Here is a 17,795-nt window from a genome sequence, read left to right as displayed (position 1 = left end):
TGTGTCCTTCAGAGCCCTTGTGGCAGTAATTGGCTTTATGATTGTTTCTTTAGAGCTGCAGTCATGATTAAAAATGCTACTCGAAGCACAGCGAGGATGTCCTTGACACACATCCTATTTTCTGGGAAAAGGTTACTACTACCACAGTAATTGAGCTGGGAAGAGGAGACAAATTGCTCCTGGCGACTCCAGCAGCGGTTCAAAGTACTGCAGTTGACCGGAATCACACCCTGCAGTTTTCCCTCTTTCCAGTTCGCAAGATAACAGTGATAGCATTTGCATCTACAGATTATCTGCCAAATAGAAGTGGAAGGGGAGAAACCACAACCAGCTAGACTGTAAAAGAATCTCAAACCCGTGACAGAGTTACACAAATGACCACAGGAGAGAGGAGAGGCCCGGAACTCCACCGCGGGCCCGCTCCGGGACCGGCCCAGGGCGCAGGATGATTGATTTATTTACCCCCGGCCCTGGGCGCCCGCAGCTGGCTGGAGCCGGCGGTGACATCACGAGCCCCAGCGCGAGTCACGTGGCCCGCCCCGCCCCCTCCCGCTCCTCCTCCTCCCGCAGCCTTCGGAGCGCAGGGTCCGGCCGCCGCAGCCGCTCGGAGCTCTCGGCAGAGGCGCGGAGCGCGGGCCACGGGCAAGCGGGGGAGCCGGGCAGGCAGCGGCAGCGGCAGCGGCGGGGGAGCCGGCAGCAGCCCCCCGGCGGGCCCCGAGCGACGCGGCCGACGCTCCTGCAAACTTGGGCGCGCGCTCGCGCCACGGCGCCCGCGGCCCGAGCGATGAAGATGGTCGCGCCCTGGACGCGGTTCTACTCCAACAGCTGCTGCCTGTGCTGCCATGTCCGCACCGGCACCATCCTGCTGGGCGTCTGGTACCTGGTGAGCGAGGCGACACGCGGGGGGCGCACCTGCCGGGGCGGAGGCGCCGGCGCCGCGAGCCCCCACCCCCGGCACGGGACGCCGGGACCCCGGGACCCCGGCCCATGCGCCCGTTGCACTCTGCACGCCCCCGAGTGCGGCCTCGGCTTTGGGCTACGCCGGCGCTAATCCGCTTAAAGTTGTATTATTAGAAACTTAATTCTGTGCGCGAGTCTGTCCGCGATCCCCGGCTCAGCCAACCTGTGGCGGGGGTCCAGCCCCGGCCCAGAGTCGGGGGCCGTGCGGGCTGCGGCGGGTTCCCCCGCTTCCGGTAAAAGTGCACTTGGTGGCCGGGAGAGCCCTGATCGGATCTGCGGACCACGTGTTTTCCATTCCTTTCTTTCTCCTCACCACCCGTTGGGCTTTGTGTTTAGTCGCGCCGCGACTGGGTCGTGGGGTGACGGGGCGCGTTCTGCCACCCCTGTGGTCGCGGTTGCAGCCCCGGCTTGCCCATTCTCCCAGCTCGCATCCCGACCTCGGGGTTGCTGTCCGGTCTTCAGCTCGCGTTCCGGTCCCGAGGAGGAATGGTTGGGGGTTCTTGGCACGCTCCGTGAATGCGTCCCTCCACACGTTTGGTGTGAAGCCCTTACTCTAGGAAGGGATTTGCCAGGATTTACTGCGTTTCAGTTTCAGTGTGCCCGGGGAAGCCATTTTACACCCACTCACTTTCCTGCCCATTGACAGGTGATCCCTGTACCTTTCTTAGCAGACGCTGCAGGCAAATCTTTTTTTTTTTTTTTTTTAATTTTTATTTATTTATTTTTTAGGTTGGAGCTTTTAAGAACTTGTTTGTATGGGGAGCACTGATTATCAGGGGGCACTGAGGAAACCTGATGGAGTCTTTCTGGCCCTGTATGCCTCCTCTAGGTTGATTGTTGGCACCCCCGGACTGCGCCAACACTGAATCGGATTCCATTGCATTTCGGGTTTTGTGACATCATGTTGGAGAGTTAGACCCGAGCCACTTTGCAGTGAATACCACTGCATCATGAGGAAATCCCTTAAAAATGGTATTAAGATGGCATACTGAACTTTTTCGTGAGAATAAATTCTTAATCGTCAGAGGGGTTTTTTTGTTGGTTCATACTCACTTTTTTTGACATAATATGAACATCATGTCGAATTGTGTCGTTGTGCCATTTTAAGCAAAATATTTTCCCCCAGGCATATGGTGTTCTGTGTCCTATTTATAGTTTCAAGTTTCCTTTAGTCAGTGCCTATCACAGGCCACACAATAGACATTTTTGGCCTTAAAAGCTTTCGAACACAGATCTTTGGTATGTGTGGATTCTTTTTGTGCAGTTGAACGCAGAGAGAACATCAGCGTCTTGGCTCAACCCTGACTTTGCTAAAAGCCAAGAAATGCTTTACGGAAATTTTAAATTCCAGCAAAAGGATAGTAGGTGGCCTCAAAACAGTGCTTTTATTGATGATCAAGACATACTATTTTATATAAATGTCTTGCGTCCTCCTTGAAAATGTTCAAGTCTGCAGACTTGCAAGTACATCAGTAAATGTAATTTGTAAAATCTAGGGCACTGCATTAGGCAAATGTACTACATGATCTGCAGGAAAGATAAATCTCCTTGAGCCCTGTTGTTGGCTGTAATCCAACTAGACAGTACTGGTGTGATAAAAGGACAGTACTCTGCATGCTTTGTGTACTGTTTGAACATGCTCTTTGTGGAAAGTAGCTATTGCTGTGCATGTGTTAGCATTTGGAAACGGCATGGCCTTTTGAACGATAATTAGAAAGCTTTCTAGCAGATGTAAGAGTGCTACATTAGGTAAACCTAATAAATGAGAAACCTGACTTTATAGTACTGGTAATCTTCATAAAAAGTCTTTTGCATTTCATGAAACAGTTTTAGACCTTTTTTTTTTAATAGTGAGTTTCTCTCATACCTTTAAATATAATTTGGTTTCCATAACTTTGACTTACATGAACATTTTTTTAAGATGAGGGAACAGGGTCACTGAAGAGCAAGGCATCTCACGCTCCTTCCCCTACCCTTCTCACCCCACCTGTCATCTGGGTGGAATAGGGTCAGTTATCAGACGGGAGAAGAGTTGTCATGAAAAAAGGATAGGGCTCTGCATAGATATTCAAATAAGAGTTCAGTGGAACTCTTACACCAGATGGGTAAAGTGGGTCTTTTTAACGCATTTTTTAATTGCTGCTCCTACCACTACCACTTACTAAGGCTTTGTGTGCCAGGTACATGCTAGATGCTTTGCATAATCTTGATGTCTACGTATTCCTGGTGTGGTAGATTTTCTTACTCCCATTTTATAGATGAGAAAATAGAGGCCAAGAGAGCATAGGTGATTTACATAAAATTCCATGGTTGGTTTGTGGTCTGAGTGATATTTTAGTCTGCCTGTTTCCACTTGTTTTTATCTTTTATTTATTTTTTTATATTTATTTTTGAGAGAGAGAGTGCTTGGGGGAGGGGCAAAGAGAGGCACACAGAGAATCCCAAGCAGGCTCCCTACTCTCAGTGCAGAGGCAGAACCAGCCTGTCACTGGACTCAGCCCACAGACGATGAGATCATGATCTGAGCCAAAATCAAGTGCATCGGCTCAACCGGCGAGCCACCTAGGTGCCCCTGTTTTTACCTTTTAAAAGTTGTATATGTGTTTTCTGGGGCACCTGGGTGGCTCAATCAGGTAAGTGAACGACTTTGGCTCAAGTCATGATCTCACCGTTCTGTGGGTTCGGGCTCCGTGTCTGATGCTGTGCTGACAGCTCAGAGCCTGGAGCCTGCTTCGGATTCCGTGTGTCCCTTTCTCTCTGCCCCTCCCCTGCTCACGCTCTGTCTCTCGAAAATAAATAAACGTTAAAAAAAATTTTTAAAGTTGGTGTGTGTTTTGTTTTTGCCTTGGAATAACAAAGATTTCCTTTAGTCCAGTAATGAAGCATGTTGATTTCAGGTATTTCTATTAGAGATCATTTTTTTGTTTTATTTTTTCCTTTTGATGAAGGCATAATTTACATGGGGTGAGATCCACAGAAGTGTACAGTTCATTGAGTTGACAGATGCACACATCTTGTGTTACCCACACACCTAGAAAACATTTCCAAAACCCCAGAAAGTTCCCTTGTGCCTCTTCCCAGTTAATCCCTCCCACTGCCTCACCCCCACCCTAAAGGTGAGTTTTACCTATTCATGTAAATGGAATTATACTGTATGTATTCTTTTGTATCTGGTTTCTTTCACTTAGCATCAACATCTTTTAAATTCATTCATGTTAATTGGAGTATATCAGTAGTTTGTTGCTTTGTATTGCTGAGTATTATTTTATTGTCTGAATAAATCACAATTTATTTATCCATTTGCCAGATGATGGACATTTGGGTTGTTTCCAGGTTGGGGCCATTATAGATAAAGCTGATCTGGACATTCTTGCACAAGACTTTTTGCAGACATATGTTTTTATTTCTCTAGAATAAATGCCTAGCAGTGGAATTGCTGGTCATGGAGTAGAAATATATTTAACTTTATAAGAAACTGCTGAGCAGTTTTCCAGAGTGGTTCTGCCAGCAACGTATGGAGTTCCAGTTGTTCCATGTCCTTGTCAACATTTAGGGTGGTCAGTCTTTAACTGTAGCCATTTTGGTGGGTATGTAGTTGCAGCTTATGGTAGCTTTAATTTGCATTTCCCTTGTGACTAATGATGTGGAACAGTTCATCTTTGTTTATTTGGCACTCCTATATCATCTTTTGTGAAGTGCTATTTATTGCCCATTAAAAAAAATTTTTTTATGTTTATTCATTTTTGGAAGAGACAGAGCACAAGCAGGGGTGGGGTGGAGGCCGGGGGGGCGGGTGGACACAGAATCTGAAGCACACTCCAGGCTCTGAGCTGTTAGCACAGAGCCCGACGAGGGGCTCGAACTCACAAACCGCAAGATCATGACCTGAGCCAACGTCGGACGCTCAACCGACTGAGCCACCCAGGCGCCCCATTGTTTGAGTTTTGTCTTTTTTTTTTTTTTTAAGACTTTTTTTTTTAAGTTGATTTATTGTGAGTGAGAGAGCAAGAGCAAGGGAGCGTGAGCAGGGGAGGAGCGGAGAAAGGGAGAGAGAATCCCAAGCAGGCTCCTGATGTGGGGCTCCAACCTACCCACCGTGAGATCATGACCCAAGCTGAAACCAAGAGTTGGATGCTTAACCAACTAAGCCACCCAGGTGCCCCAGGGTTTTGTTTTTTTTCTTAATGATTTGTAAGATAGCTTTCTATATTTTGGATTCTGCATTTTGTGACTGTTTTCTCCCAGTGTGTGGCTATCTACCCATTTTCTTAGTGGTATATTTTGGTGAATAGAAGTTTTAAATTTTAAGTTCAATTTGTCAGTTTATTCTTTTATGGTTAGTACTGTCTGTATTCCAAGAAATCTTTGCCTACTCCCAAATTGTAAAGATACTCTCTTCTATTTTCTTCCAACACTTTGTGGCTTAGCTATTATATTTACGTCTGTGATCCACCTCTAATTAATTTTTGTGTTATAGTGTGAGGTAGAGGTTTGTATTTGTTTCTTTTGAAAGGCAGTTTAATCTCTTGCCCTGAAAAGAAGCTGAATTTTTACATAACCTTTAATAACTACAGACATTTTCAGAGAGACAAATAAGATGATTATCCATCTTCACAGAGCATGAAGGCTGACTTGTCCTGGTTTCCAGAGGGTTCATAATTTAAAAGGAGTACTTGAAGCAGGCTGATTGCTATGTAGTCTTCTGGGGTTTCCATTCTTTCTTCATCAAAACTTCCTGTTCTAAACCTGAATCCATTAACTGCCTCCCCACGTTCGCCCATACTCTAGTCTGTCTCTCACCGTCCATTTAGACTCCTCGGCTAGATGCCTTTCTCCTGCCACCTTCCTTAATTTCTTCCTTTATTCTGTTGCCATGTCCTATTGATTTTGTGATTACCTCCTTATTCTGGTCTCTCTTCTTTCTAACATTTTCCTCATTTAGGCTCTCGTAAGCAATCACCTGGCTATTATAACAGTCTAATAACTGGTCTCCTTGCTTCTAGCCTTGCCATCAACAGTCCATTTTTTTTCAGTCTATTATAGATGCAGTTCCCTGAAGTATTTTTCTCAAACATAAATATGAACTTGTTAGCCTACTTCTAAGAACTTTGGTCCTCTATTCTGGGGAAGTCTGTGAATTTCATGACCTGTGTGTTGCAAGCCAACGTCAGTTGGCTTAAACAGCACAGTGGTTTCTGCCACGTCTTTCCCCTGTTTCCCACCCCTTCCTTTTCTGGTTACCCTCCTTTGCAAGCCATTGCTTAAGCCCTAAATCCTGAGATTCATTCTGATTTGATAAATGTAAGTTACCTGTCCACCCCTAAACCAAGCAGACCAGGTTTTTGTGACTAGAATATCTGGATAAATGTAGTTCTGGGATATTCTCCTGCTCTTGAACTATTGATTAGAGGGATGTGAGCCAGGAGTAGGATTAACTTTGCTCAAAACCCTCTCCCGTTTGAGAGCAGAGGGATGAGTAATTTCCCAGAGAAACCGAGACTGTTACTGGGAGAAAGAGGACAGTAACAATACTTGCTCCCCTCCTTAGGCTACAGCCCCCATTTCATATAGAATATGTTTTACCATCAGAACCTGCATTCCTCTTGACATACTTAAACAATACTTTTTCCTTTGTAATTTCTTTCATTGTTTTACCATGTGATTTTCTTAGAGTGTTTTGAAAGGTGGTACTGGTAGTTGGAAGCATCTGAACTTGACACCTGGGATGAGTAACCCTTTGTATGTGTCATCCTTTTCATCATCATCCAAGTGTATTTTAGGAACTTAGTCATTCAGCAAATACATACTGAATGCCTCTTTGTACCCCATTCATGGGGTAGTTGGCCATATATCAGATTATAAAGGATTAAAGAGGTCAGAGAAACTGATTTCATTAGCTTTACGACCTGACCTTTCAAATGACCAACCAGTTCACTTTGAAAGTCCCAGGATGCTTGTGGACTCAAGCCTGATGGGTTCTTTTTGTAGCCCAAGAAATTCTGGTGTGATAAATATTGATTTTTTTTTTTGTCTGGTTGGTAATACTGGGTAGTAAAATCGACAGCTTGTGTTTGTAGAATGATGGATAGTTTTTAGTGGGCTTTCACATTTACTCTTATTTAGATCATGAAACAGCCCTGGGGTTCAGATAGGATAGGTGGTGATATGCTCATTTAAGATTGATAGTTCCTTTTTAGGTGTCAGATGCTATGACTTAGTCTATAAATCTAGGGCAAAATTTGGGCTGATACCCAGTACTTATATAATCCTCATTGCCTAGTGTTTTCCCTACTATACTAGAGTGTAAAAGACTGAAATACTAGGTTACAGAGTTTGGATTTTATTCTGTAGGCAGTGGGGAGGCATTAAAGAATTACGAACAAGGGTGTTAGAATGAAAGCAGCCACCCGCCTGGTGTAAGACTCTTTTTTTTTTTTTTTTTTTGCTCTGTAATGCACTGTATTTTTTTTCTTTTTATCCTTGACACCCCTTACCCATTTCTCTAACCTCCTACCCCCTGCCTCTGCAACCACCACTTGTTCTCTGAGCTTGTTTTTGTTTGTTCTTTAGATTCTACATGTAAGAGAGATCCTGTGGTGTTGTCTTTCTCAATCTGACTTCTTTCACTTAGGATGATGCCCTTGAGGTCCATTCATGCTTCAATATATGTGTGTGTGTGTGTGTGTGTGTGTGTGTGTGTGTGTGTGTAGCCTCAATATATATATCATGCCATTTCTTTATCCATTCATCTGTTGATGTACACTTCGGTTGTTTCCATAGCTTGGCTATTGTAAATAATGCTGCTGTGAACATGGGAGTGAAGATATCTTTTCAAGTTAGTGTTTTTGTTTTTTTTTTTAAGATAAATACTCAGAAGTGGAATTGTTAGATCATATGGTAGTTCTATTTTTAACTTTTTGAGGAACCTCCAGGCTGCTTTCCATAGTACATTCCCACCACCAATGTACAAGAGTTCCCTTTTCCCTATATGCTCATCAATACTTGTTATTTCTTTTCTTTTTGATAATAGCCATTCTAACAGGTGTGAGATGGCATCTCATTGTGGTTTTGACTTGCATTTCCCTGATGACGAGTGATGTTGAGCAACTTTTCATGTACCTGCTGACTATCTATATGTCTTCTTTGGAAAAATGTCTATTCAGATCTTTCCAGTTTTAAATTGGATTGATTTTTGCCATTAACTTGTAAGAGTTCTTTATGTATGTTGGCTATTAGTCCCTAATCATATATATGATTTGCAAATATTTTCTCCTATTCAGTACGTTGCCTTTTCATTTTGTTGAGGTTTTTCTTTACTGTGCAGAAGCTATTTAGTATGATGTAGTCCCACTTTTTGTTGTTCTCTTTGGTGTCGGATTAAAAAATCATCACTAAGACCTTGTGAAGGAGTTTACTGCCTGTGTTTTTCTCTAGGAGTTTTATGGTTTACATTCAAGTCATTACTCCATTTTGAGTTAATTTTTGTGTGTGGTATAAGATTGTGGTCGAGTTTCATTCTTTTGCACTTAGCTCTTCAGTTTTCTGAACACCATTCATTGAAGAAACTTTGTTCCTTACTCTGTATTGTTGGCCCCTTTGTTGTAAATTAATTAACCATGTATACATGGGTTTCTGTTATGTTCCATTGATATATGTGTCTGTTTTTATGCCAATACCATATTGTTTTAATTACTGTAGCTGTATAATACAGTTTGAAATCAGGGAGTATCATGCCTTCAGCTTTGGTCTTCTTATTCAAGATTGCTTTGAATATTGAGGTTTTTTTTGTAGATCCATACAAATTTTAGGATTATTTGTTCTATTTCTTTGAAAAATGACATTTGAGATTTTGATAGAGATTGCATTGAATCTATAGCTTGCTTTGGGTAGTGTGGACATTTTTACAGTATTGATTCTTCCAATCCATGAGTGCAGAATATCTTTCCATTTATTTATGTCTTCAATTTCTTTCATTAATGTCTTAATAATTTTATTTATTTATTTATTTATTTATTTTCTTTCAGTTTTTTAATTTTTTTTTAACGTTTATTTATTTTTGACAGGCAGAGAGAGAGATCATAAGCAGGGGAGGGACAGAGAGAGAGAGGGAGACACAGAATCAGATGCAGGCTCTGGGCTCTGACCTCTCAGCACAGAGCCCAGTATGGGGCTCAAACCCACGAACCGTGAGATCATGACCTGAGCCAAAGTTGGACACTTAACTGACTGAGCCACCTAAATGTCCCTTAATAATTTTAAATATACCGGTCTTTTATCGCCTTGGTTAAACTTATTCCTAGTTTTTATATTCCTTTCGGTGCAGTTATAAATAGGATTGTTTTTTATTTCTATCTCTGATGGCTCATGATTAGTGAATAAAAATGCGACATATTTTTTTTTTAATTTTTTTATGTTTTTATTTATTTTTGAGACAGAGAAAGTATGAGCTGGGGGAGGGGCAGAGAGAGAGGGAGACAGGAACTGAAGCAGCTGTGCTGATAGCAGAGAGCCTGATGCGGGGCTCAAACTCATGAGCAAGGAGATCATGACCTGAGCTGAAGTCAGACGCCCAGCTGACTGAACCACCCAGGTACCCCAAAATGCAACATATTTTTGAGTATTGATTTTATATTCTCCAACTTCACTGAATTCCTTTATTCTAACAGTTTTTTTGATGGAGTCTTTAGGGCTTTTTATATATGTCATCTGCAAATAGTGACAGTTTTACTTGCTTTTTATTTATTTTTCCTGCCTAATTGTTGTGGCTAGGACTTCCAATATTGTCTTAAATAAAAGTGGTGAGAATGAGATATCCTTGCTTTGTTCCTGATCAGTGCTTTAGTTTTTCACTGTTGAGTATGTTAGCTGTGGGCTTGTCATATGTGGCCTTTTTTATGTTGAGGTATATTCCTTCTATAACCATTCTGTTGAGAGTTTTTATCATCAGTGGATGTTGAATTTTGTCAATTACTTTTGCTTCATATATTGAGACGATCATATGATTTTTTATCCTTCATTTTTTAATATAAAGTAGCACATTGATTTGTGGATGTTGAACCCTCCTTAACATCCCTGGGATAAAAAATCTCACTTCATTATGCTGTATGATTCTTTTTAATATATTGTTGAATTTGGTTTGCTAACATTTTCTCGAGGATTTTTGCATCTATATTCATCAGGAATATTGGTCTGTAATTTGCTTTTCTCGTGGTATACTTGTCTGGCTTTGGTATCAGGGCACTGCTGGCCTCATAAAATGAGTTTGTAGGAGTTCTTGCTCTTCTATTTTTTGGAAGAGTTTAAGAAGGATTAGTATTAATTCCTTGAATGTTGGATAGAATTTTTCAGTGAAACCATCTGATCGTGGCCTTATCTTTGTTGGGAGGTTCTTGGTTAAGGATTCAATCTCCTCACTAGCGATCGGCCTGTTCAGATTTTCTGTTTCATCATGATTCAGTCTTGGTAGGTTGTAGGTTTCTAGGAATTTATTCATTTTTTGGTAGGTTGTCCAATTTGTTGGCAAATAATTGTTCATAGCAGCCTCCTGTGATCCTTTGTATTTATGTGGCATCAGTTTTAACATTTCTTCTTTCGTTTCTGATTTGGAGTCCCCCCCCCCCCCCCCCCCCGCCCCGCCGGCCTCCGCGAATCTAGCTAAAGTCTTGTCACTTTTGTTTATCTTTTCAAAGAACCAGATCTGTTTCATTGATCATCTTTGTTGTCTTTTTAGTGTCTATTTTGTTTATTTCTGCCCTATACTATTTTCTTCTTTTTACTAAGTTTGGGCTTTGTTCCTTTTCTAGTTCTTTGAGGTGTAAAGTTAGGTTATTTGAGACTTCTTTCTTGATGTAGGCATTTATCACTGTGAACTTTCCCCTTAGAAGGCTTTTGCTGCATCTCACAAATTTTGGTGTTATAGTTCCATTTGTGTTCATTTTAAGATAAAAATTTTTTTTAATTTCCTCTTTGACTATTTAGTTGGTCAGTAGCATGTTGTTTGATCTCCACGTGTTTTTGAATTTTCCAGGTTTTTTCATATAATCAATTTCTAGTTTCATACTTCGATGGTCAGAAAAGATTCCTGATATGACTTTAATCCTTTTAAATTTGTTAAGACTTATTTTGTGGCCTGATGTATGATCTGTCCTGGAAAATGTTCCATGTGCATTTGAGAAGAATTTGTATTCTGTTGCTTTTGGATGGAATGTTCTGTGTATATCTGTTAGTCCATCTGGTCTAATGTGTTAAGGCCAGTATTCCTATTGATTTTCTGTCTGGATGATCTATCCATTGATGAAAGTAGGGTATTAAAATCTCTTACCCTTATTGTATTGGTGTCTGTTTTTCTCTTCAGATCTATAAATATTTGCTTTATATATTAGGTATTCCTATGTTAAATGCATAAATACTTACAAATATTATATTTTCTTGTCGGATTTACCACTTTGTCATGTACTAACCTTGTCTTTTACTACAGTTTTTATTTCAAAGTCTATTTTATCTGATGTAAATATAGCTACTCCAGCTTTCTTTAATTATTATTTGTATGGAGTTTCTTTTTCCATCCCTTCACTCTCAGTCTGTGTGTGCCTTTACCATCTAAAGTGAGTTTCTTGGGGCACTTGGGTGGCTCAGTTGTTTAAGCATCTGACTCTTGATCTCGGCTCAGGTCATGATCTTAAGGTTCATGGGAATTGAGCCTCAAGTTGAGCTCTGTGCTGACAATGCAAAGCATGCTTGGAATTCTCTCTCCCCCTGTCTCTCTGCCCCTCCCCTGCTCTCTCTCTCTCTGTCTCACTCTCTCTCTCAAAATAAATAAACTTAAAAAAAATAAAGTGAGTTTCTTATAGGCAGCATATAGATGGGGCTCATTCAGCCCCTCTGTCTTGATTAGAGAATTGAGTCCACTTGCATTTAAAGTAATTATTGATAGGTATGTATTTATTGCCATTTTTTTAATTGTTCACTGTTTTTGTAGTTTTTCTTTGTTTCTTTTTTCTCTTTCTTTAGTGGTATACATATATTCCTTTCCCTTTATCTATGTGTATTCACTATAGGTTCTTGTTCTGTGGTTACCACAAGGCCTATGTATAACAGCTTTTATATATAACTGTCTATTTTAAGTTGATAACAACTTAAGTTTGATCCCATTCTAAAGCTCAACATTTTTACCCTCTTTGCCATGTTATTTTTTTTTTTTTGATGTCACATTTGACACATATACTCCTCAACTTATTATTGTAATCAAAGGTATTTTTACTATTTTCTCTTAACCTTCATACTAGCTTTATAAATAATTAATCTGTTACCTTTACTATATATTTATCTTTCCAGTGAGATTTATTGTTTCACATGTTTTCTTGTTACTAAGTAGTGCCCTTTCTTTTCCCTTTAACCTTTCTTGTAAGGCTGGTGTAGTGGTGATGAACTCTTTATGTTTTTGCTTGTCTGGAAAGCCCTTTACCTCTCCTTCACTTCTGAGTGAACTCTTTGCTAGTGTTCTTGGTTGGAAGTTTTTTCTTTCAGCACTCTGAATATATTATGCCACTCCCTTTTGTCCTGCGAGGTTTCTGCTGAAAAATCTGCTGAAAGTCTTGTGGGGGGTTCCCTTGAATGTAACCAAGTGCTTTCCTCTAGTTGCTTTTAATATTCAGTTTTTAAGGAATATTAAAATAGCAGGCCATTTTAGGTGGCTGGAAAACTAGAAAGGATGTGTTACAGTCCTCCAGATATGAGGTATAAAAGATACTGGTTCTTTCTAGCACCAGTCTCTCATTGGCTAAGGCTGCGGATAATATGGATGGGAATTTTTAGCAGTTAGTGATAAAGTCTCTCTTGACATCTAGACTTTCCCCATCTGAATTCAGAAATCAAATAGATTTGGGTAGTGAGGGATACTTGACTTTTGAGAGATCTCCACTGAGCCCTTTTGAATTTTTTTTACTTAAATTTTTTTTTCTATTAGAGAGAAGGGGAGAAGGGCAGAGGGAGAGAGAACCTCAGGCAGGTTCCACGCTCAGCATGGAATCAGATGTGGAGCTCGATACCACAACCCTGGTATTATGACCTGAGCCCAATTCAAAAGAATTGGATGTTCAGCCAACTGAGCCACCTAGGCACTTCCAATGAGCCCTTTTCAAAAAGCATAGGTACCCTCTGCCCCAACCTAATATAAAGGATCAAAGGTAGCTCTATAAAATTTTGACTGGTAAATTTCAGTGATATTTATTTATTTTTAAAAATTGAAATGTGATTAACATACAGTGTTATATTAGTTTCAAGTGTACAGTATAATGATTCAGAAATTCTATACATTTCTCAGTTCTCATCAAGATAATTCCCTTGGGTGCCCCTGCCTACCTCCCCTATGGCAACTGTCAGTTCTCTGTATTCAGTGATATTTAATATGTCTTTTAGCTTGTGGCTTATTATGATAGACATTCATCAGGACGTTTAAAGATAGGCTGGCCATGAAATAAAGATTGGCATCAAACCTGTTTTATTAATATCAACTTCTGGGACTCACTTTAAATATATTTAACTTAACTAACAAAATGTCAGGTTTTAAAGCAGTCAACACGAGTTTTACACTATGATGTGTATTATGTTTAAATGTAGAATATATTTATTTTGTCAACTTACTTTGAATCTTTGCCATAAAGGAAGAGGCTTCAGTTTTCCCTTCCCTTCCCCTTTGGGTTAGATCCTTTACTGACCGTGAAAGGATGCCAACAGAAATAATATGTGAGCCCTAACAGCATAATTTACTACTTTCTACTTCTCTCCCAACTCCCTTGTCTCTTAGTAGAGTTTCTGGAGCCTTAAGAGTTCTTGAGCTATAAACTGGTTAACCCATTTTACTTGAAGAAAAAGAAAACTTAAGATCACACTTCTTCAAGTGTTTTAACAAACTTAAAAAAAATTTTTTTTTCGGACTTCAAGCTGTATTACAAAGCTGTAATCATCAAGACAGCATGGTACTGGCACAAGAACAGACACTTAGATCAGTGGAACAGATTAGAGAATCCAGAAATGGACCCACAAACGTATGGCCAACTAATCTTTGACAAAGCAGGAAGGAACATTCAGTGGAATAAAGACAGTCTCTCTTCAGCAAGTGGTGGAGGGAAAACTGGACAGCGATATGCAGAAAAATGAACCTGGACCACTTTCTTACCCCATACACAAAAATAAACTCAAAATGGGTGAAAGACCTGAATGTAAGACAGGAAGCCATCAAAATCCTTGAAGGGAAAGCAGGTAAAAACCTCTGTGACCTTGGCCGCAGCAACTTCTTAACACGTCTCTGGAGGCAAGAGAAACAAAAGCAAAAACGAACTATTGGGACCTCATCAAAATAAAAAGCTTTTGCACAGCAAAAGAAACAATCAGCAAAACTAAAAGGCAACTGACTAAATGGGAGAAGATACTTGCAAACAACATATCAGATGAAGGGTTAATATGCAAAGTCTATAACGAACTTATCAAAGTCAACACCCAAAACACAAATAATCCAGTGAAGAAATGGGCAAAAGAAATGAATAGACACTTCTCCAAACAAGACATCCATATGGCCAACAGAGAGCACACAAGTGGGAGAGGGGCAGAGAGAGAGGGAGACAGAATCATGAAAAAAATGCTCAACATCACTCATCATCAGGGAAATACAAAGCAACACCAAAATGAGATACCACCTCACACCTGTCAGAATGGCTAACATTAACAATTCAGGCAACAACCGATATTGGCGAGGATGCAGAGAAAGAGGATCTCTTTTGCACTGCTGGTGGGAATGCAAGCTGGTGCAGCCACTCTGGAAAACAGTACGGAGGTTCCTCAGAAAATTAAAAATAGAACTACCCTACGACCCAGCAATTGCACTACTAGGTTATTTATCCAAGGGATACAGGTGTGGTGTTTCAGAGGGGCACATGCACCCCAATGTTTATAGCAGCACTATCAACAATAGCCAAAGTATGGAAAGAGCCCAAATGTCCATCGATGGATGAATGGATAACAAAGATGAAAAAAAAGAATGAAGTCTTTTTTCATTCATTTGATCTTCATTTCAAAAGAAGATCAAAAAAGAATGAAATCTTGCCATTTGCAACTACGTGGATGGAACTAGAGGGTATTATGCTAAGCAAAATTAAAGAAAGACAAATATCATATGACTTCACTCATATGAGGACTTTAAGATACAAAACAGGGGCGCCTGGGTGGCGCAGTTGGTTGGGCGTCTGACTTCGGCCAGGTCACGATCTCGCGGTCCGTGAGTTCGAGCCCCGCGTCAGGCTCTGGGCTGATGGCTCAGAGCCTGGAGCGTGTTTCCGATTCTGTGTCTCCCTCTCTCTCTGCCCCTCCCCCGTTCATGCTCTGTCTCTCTCTGTCCCAAAAAGAAATAAACGTTGGAAAAAAAAAATTAAAAAAAAAAAAGATACAAAACAGATGAACATAAGGGAAGGGAAGCAAAAATAATAAAAAACAGCGAGGGGGACTGTTCTCCTTAAATATGGAGAACAAACAGGGTTGCTGGAGGGGGTGTGGGAGGGGGGATGGGCTAAATGGGTAAGGGGCACTAAGGAATCTACTCCTGGAATCATTGTTGCACTATATGCTAACTAACTTTGATGTCAATTAAAATGAATTAAATGAATATGAAAAAACTTTTTTTAATGTTTATTTTTGAGAGAGAGAGAGAGCACACAAGTGGGAGAGGGGCAGAGAGAGAGGGAGACACAGAATCAGAAGCAGGCTCCAGGCTGCGAGCTATCAGCACAGAGCCTGACTTGGCGCTTGAACCCATGAACCGGGATATCGTGACCTGAGCGAAGTCATAAGCTCAACGGACTGAGCCAGCCAGGTGCCCCTTTAACAAACTTTTAAAGGTTTAGAGTTGCATCTTTGCAGATGCAGCTTCCAAGGGAAAATTATTTCTCAGGGAAAAATATTAACACCAAAAAATGCTTAAAAGAAATAGAATTTCAAATTATTCATTAAAGTAAGGTTGAGCTGTTTATTTCATTCATTCATTCATTCATTCATTCACTCACCTTGAGCTGCTAAAATTACACGGCTAGTTGATTCCATGGTGCAGAGATGGTGAAGCAGTGACACTTGGTACGATAGCAGGTATTGACGTATGTGCTAACAGCAGAGGGCTCGCGGGTTGCAAACACAAAGGTGTTACAAGTTGGAAAGAAAGAACCACTTAGGAGGTCACCTAGGCAAGGCCAGGTGGGATGTCCATTCTTTGTGAGCCCTCAACCTCCCTGGACCAGAGATTGGATCTCGTCAACACACTAAAGTTGAATGACTGATTCACACCAGCTGATAGTAGATTGACATATAAAACCAGAATGCCAATTTGCTAATATTCATAATAGAATCGTTGATGAGATGAATGCTCCTATCCCTAGGCCTTTGTATCCTTTTTCTGTAGAGGACACTAAATTGTGATTATCGAATGATTTGAGTATTGACTTGCTTTTCATGAAGACAACCTGGTGAGTCCAGCTTCACAAAGAGGTAACATTCAGGGCTACAAACATCAAGTCTCTAGGCTGGGTCTGGAGGTCTTCTAACTATGCTTAAAGAGAGGGGTTTGCTTTTCGATGGTCCTGTTGAGGTCTGTTTTGATTACCCCAACTTCCATCTAGTGCCGCTGGTCTAGGGGTCTTTTTCTCTTCTTCCTTTTTAAGGTAGCGTTGGATTCTCTGTTATCTGTTCTTTTCTCTTTTGTGTTAAGATGAACTTTAACCTCTGTATTTGTTACGGTGTAAGTAAAGTCTTATAACAGGTGCAAATTGCAGGACTTATGCAAGATAAAAGTTTTCGTTCTGTCTCATAGAACAGTCCAGGGTCGGTAGCAGACTGTTCCATGAGGTCCCCCAGAGGCCTATTCTGCTGGAGCGGCTGTGCTATCCCAAGTATCCCTGCTGGAAGGGAAAAAGGACAAATGGAGGACAAGCAACTTTGTGTTTTAAGGTTGTGACATGGAAATTGCACACATTGCTTTCATTTATATATCAGTAGCCCCAAATAAGACCTGTGACCCAATTGCCTGGGACACTGGGAGATATTATCTGTCGCTGGGCATTTATGTATCCAGATAAGTCCATGACTGTGAAAGAAGGGGAGAGAAGATTTGGGGGACATCTACTAGTCTGACATGTCCCCAAAGGGTGGCCCAATTTTTAAGATCCTGTTGCCCAGCGGGCAACCTGTACTACCTGTGGAAGGCTTTAATTTCTAGTCTACAAAGCAGTACTGGGTGATTCTCAAGACTTCATTTTCTCTTTCCAGATTGGAGTTAATAATTCAAAAAATAAATAATTGTAAATAATGATTATGAGTCATAAAAATAGTTATGACTGTGGATAAAAATAAGTGGTATACAATGCAAATGCATTTTTCCCGAGGTGTCCTGCATTAGTGGAGTTTTTATTGGCTGCTTAAGAAATTTTAAAAGGATAAAATGAAAGCCACACGCATAGCACTTTCAGCATGAAAACATACGATCATCTATATAAGATAAAATGCCGCTAACTTAGGGATCAGAAAACTGTTCGCTGCGCTTATGGTTTAAGGACTTCCCATCTCCAAAGAAAATAGTTGTAGAAAATTGAAGCCTAGAAGGTACCGTGATGCTGTCTTCCCTCCCTCCTTTCCTCATCCCTTGTCCTTTAACAGAGTTTTTGTTTTCTTGAGAACTGTGTGTTAGGAAGTGTGCCGGGTGCTGGGGATACAGTGGTGATTCAACATAGACCCAGTCCTTGCCAACATCAAATTGTGGTCTAGTAGAGGCAATAAATATTAATCAGAATTAATATAAG

At 40.8% G+C, this 17,795-nt stretch overlaps 1 protein-coding gene across 1 annotated transcript in view; it reads left to right on the top strand.

Moving 5' to 3' along the window:
- The first annotated feature begins 445 nt into the window (after positions 1-445).
- Positions 446-17,795, top strand: part of LAPTM4B (lysosomal protein transmembrane 4 beta) — a 79,662-nt gene continuing 62,312 nt past the window's right edge. The window contains exon 1 of the mRNA XM_030304049.1: positions 446-883. Coding sequence (XP_030159909.1) covers positions 446-883 — 438 coding nt within the window. The remainder of the gene's footprint in view (positions 884-17,795) is intronic.

The sequence above is a fragment of the Lynx canadensis genome, chromosome F2, assembly GCF_007474595.2.
Source record: "Lynx canadensis isolate LIC74 chromosome F2, mLynCan4.pri.v2, whole genome shotgun sequence".
Taxonomy (NCBI): Eukaryota; Metazoa; Chordata; class Mammalia; order Carnivora; family Felidae; genus Lynx; species Lynx canadensis.
Note: the sequence above shows the minus strand (reverse complement) of the source record. Positions and strands in the feature narration are given on the sequence as shown.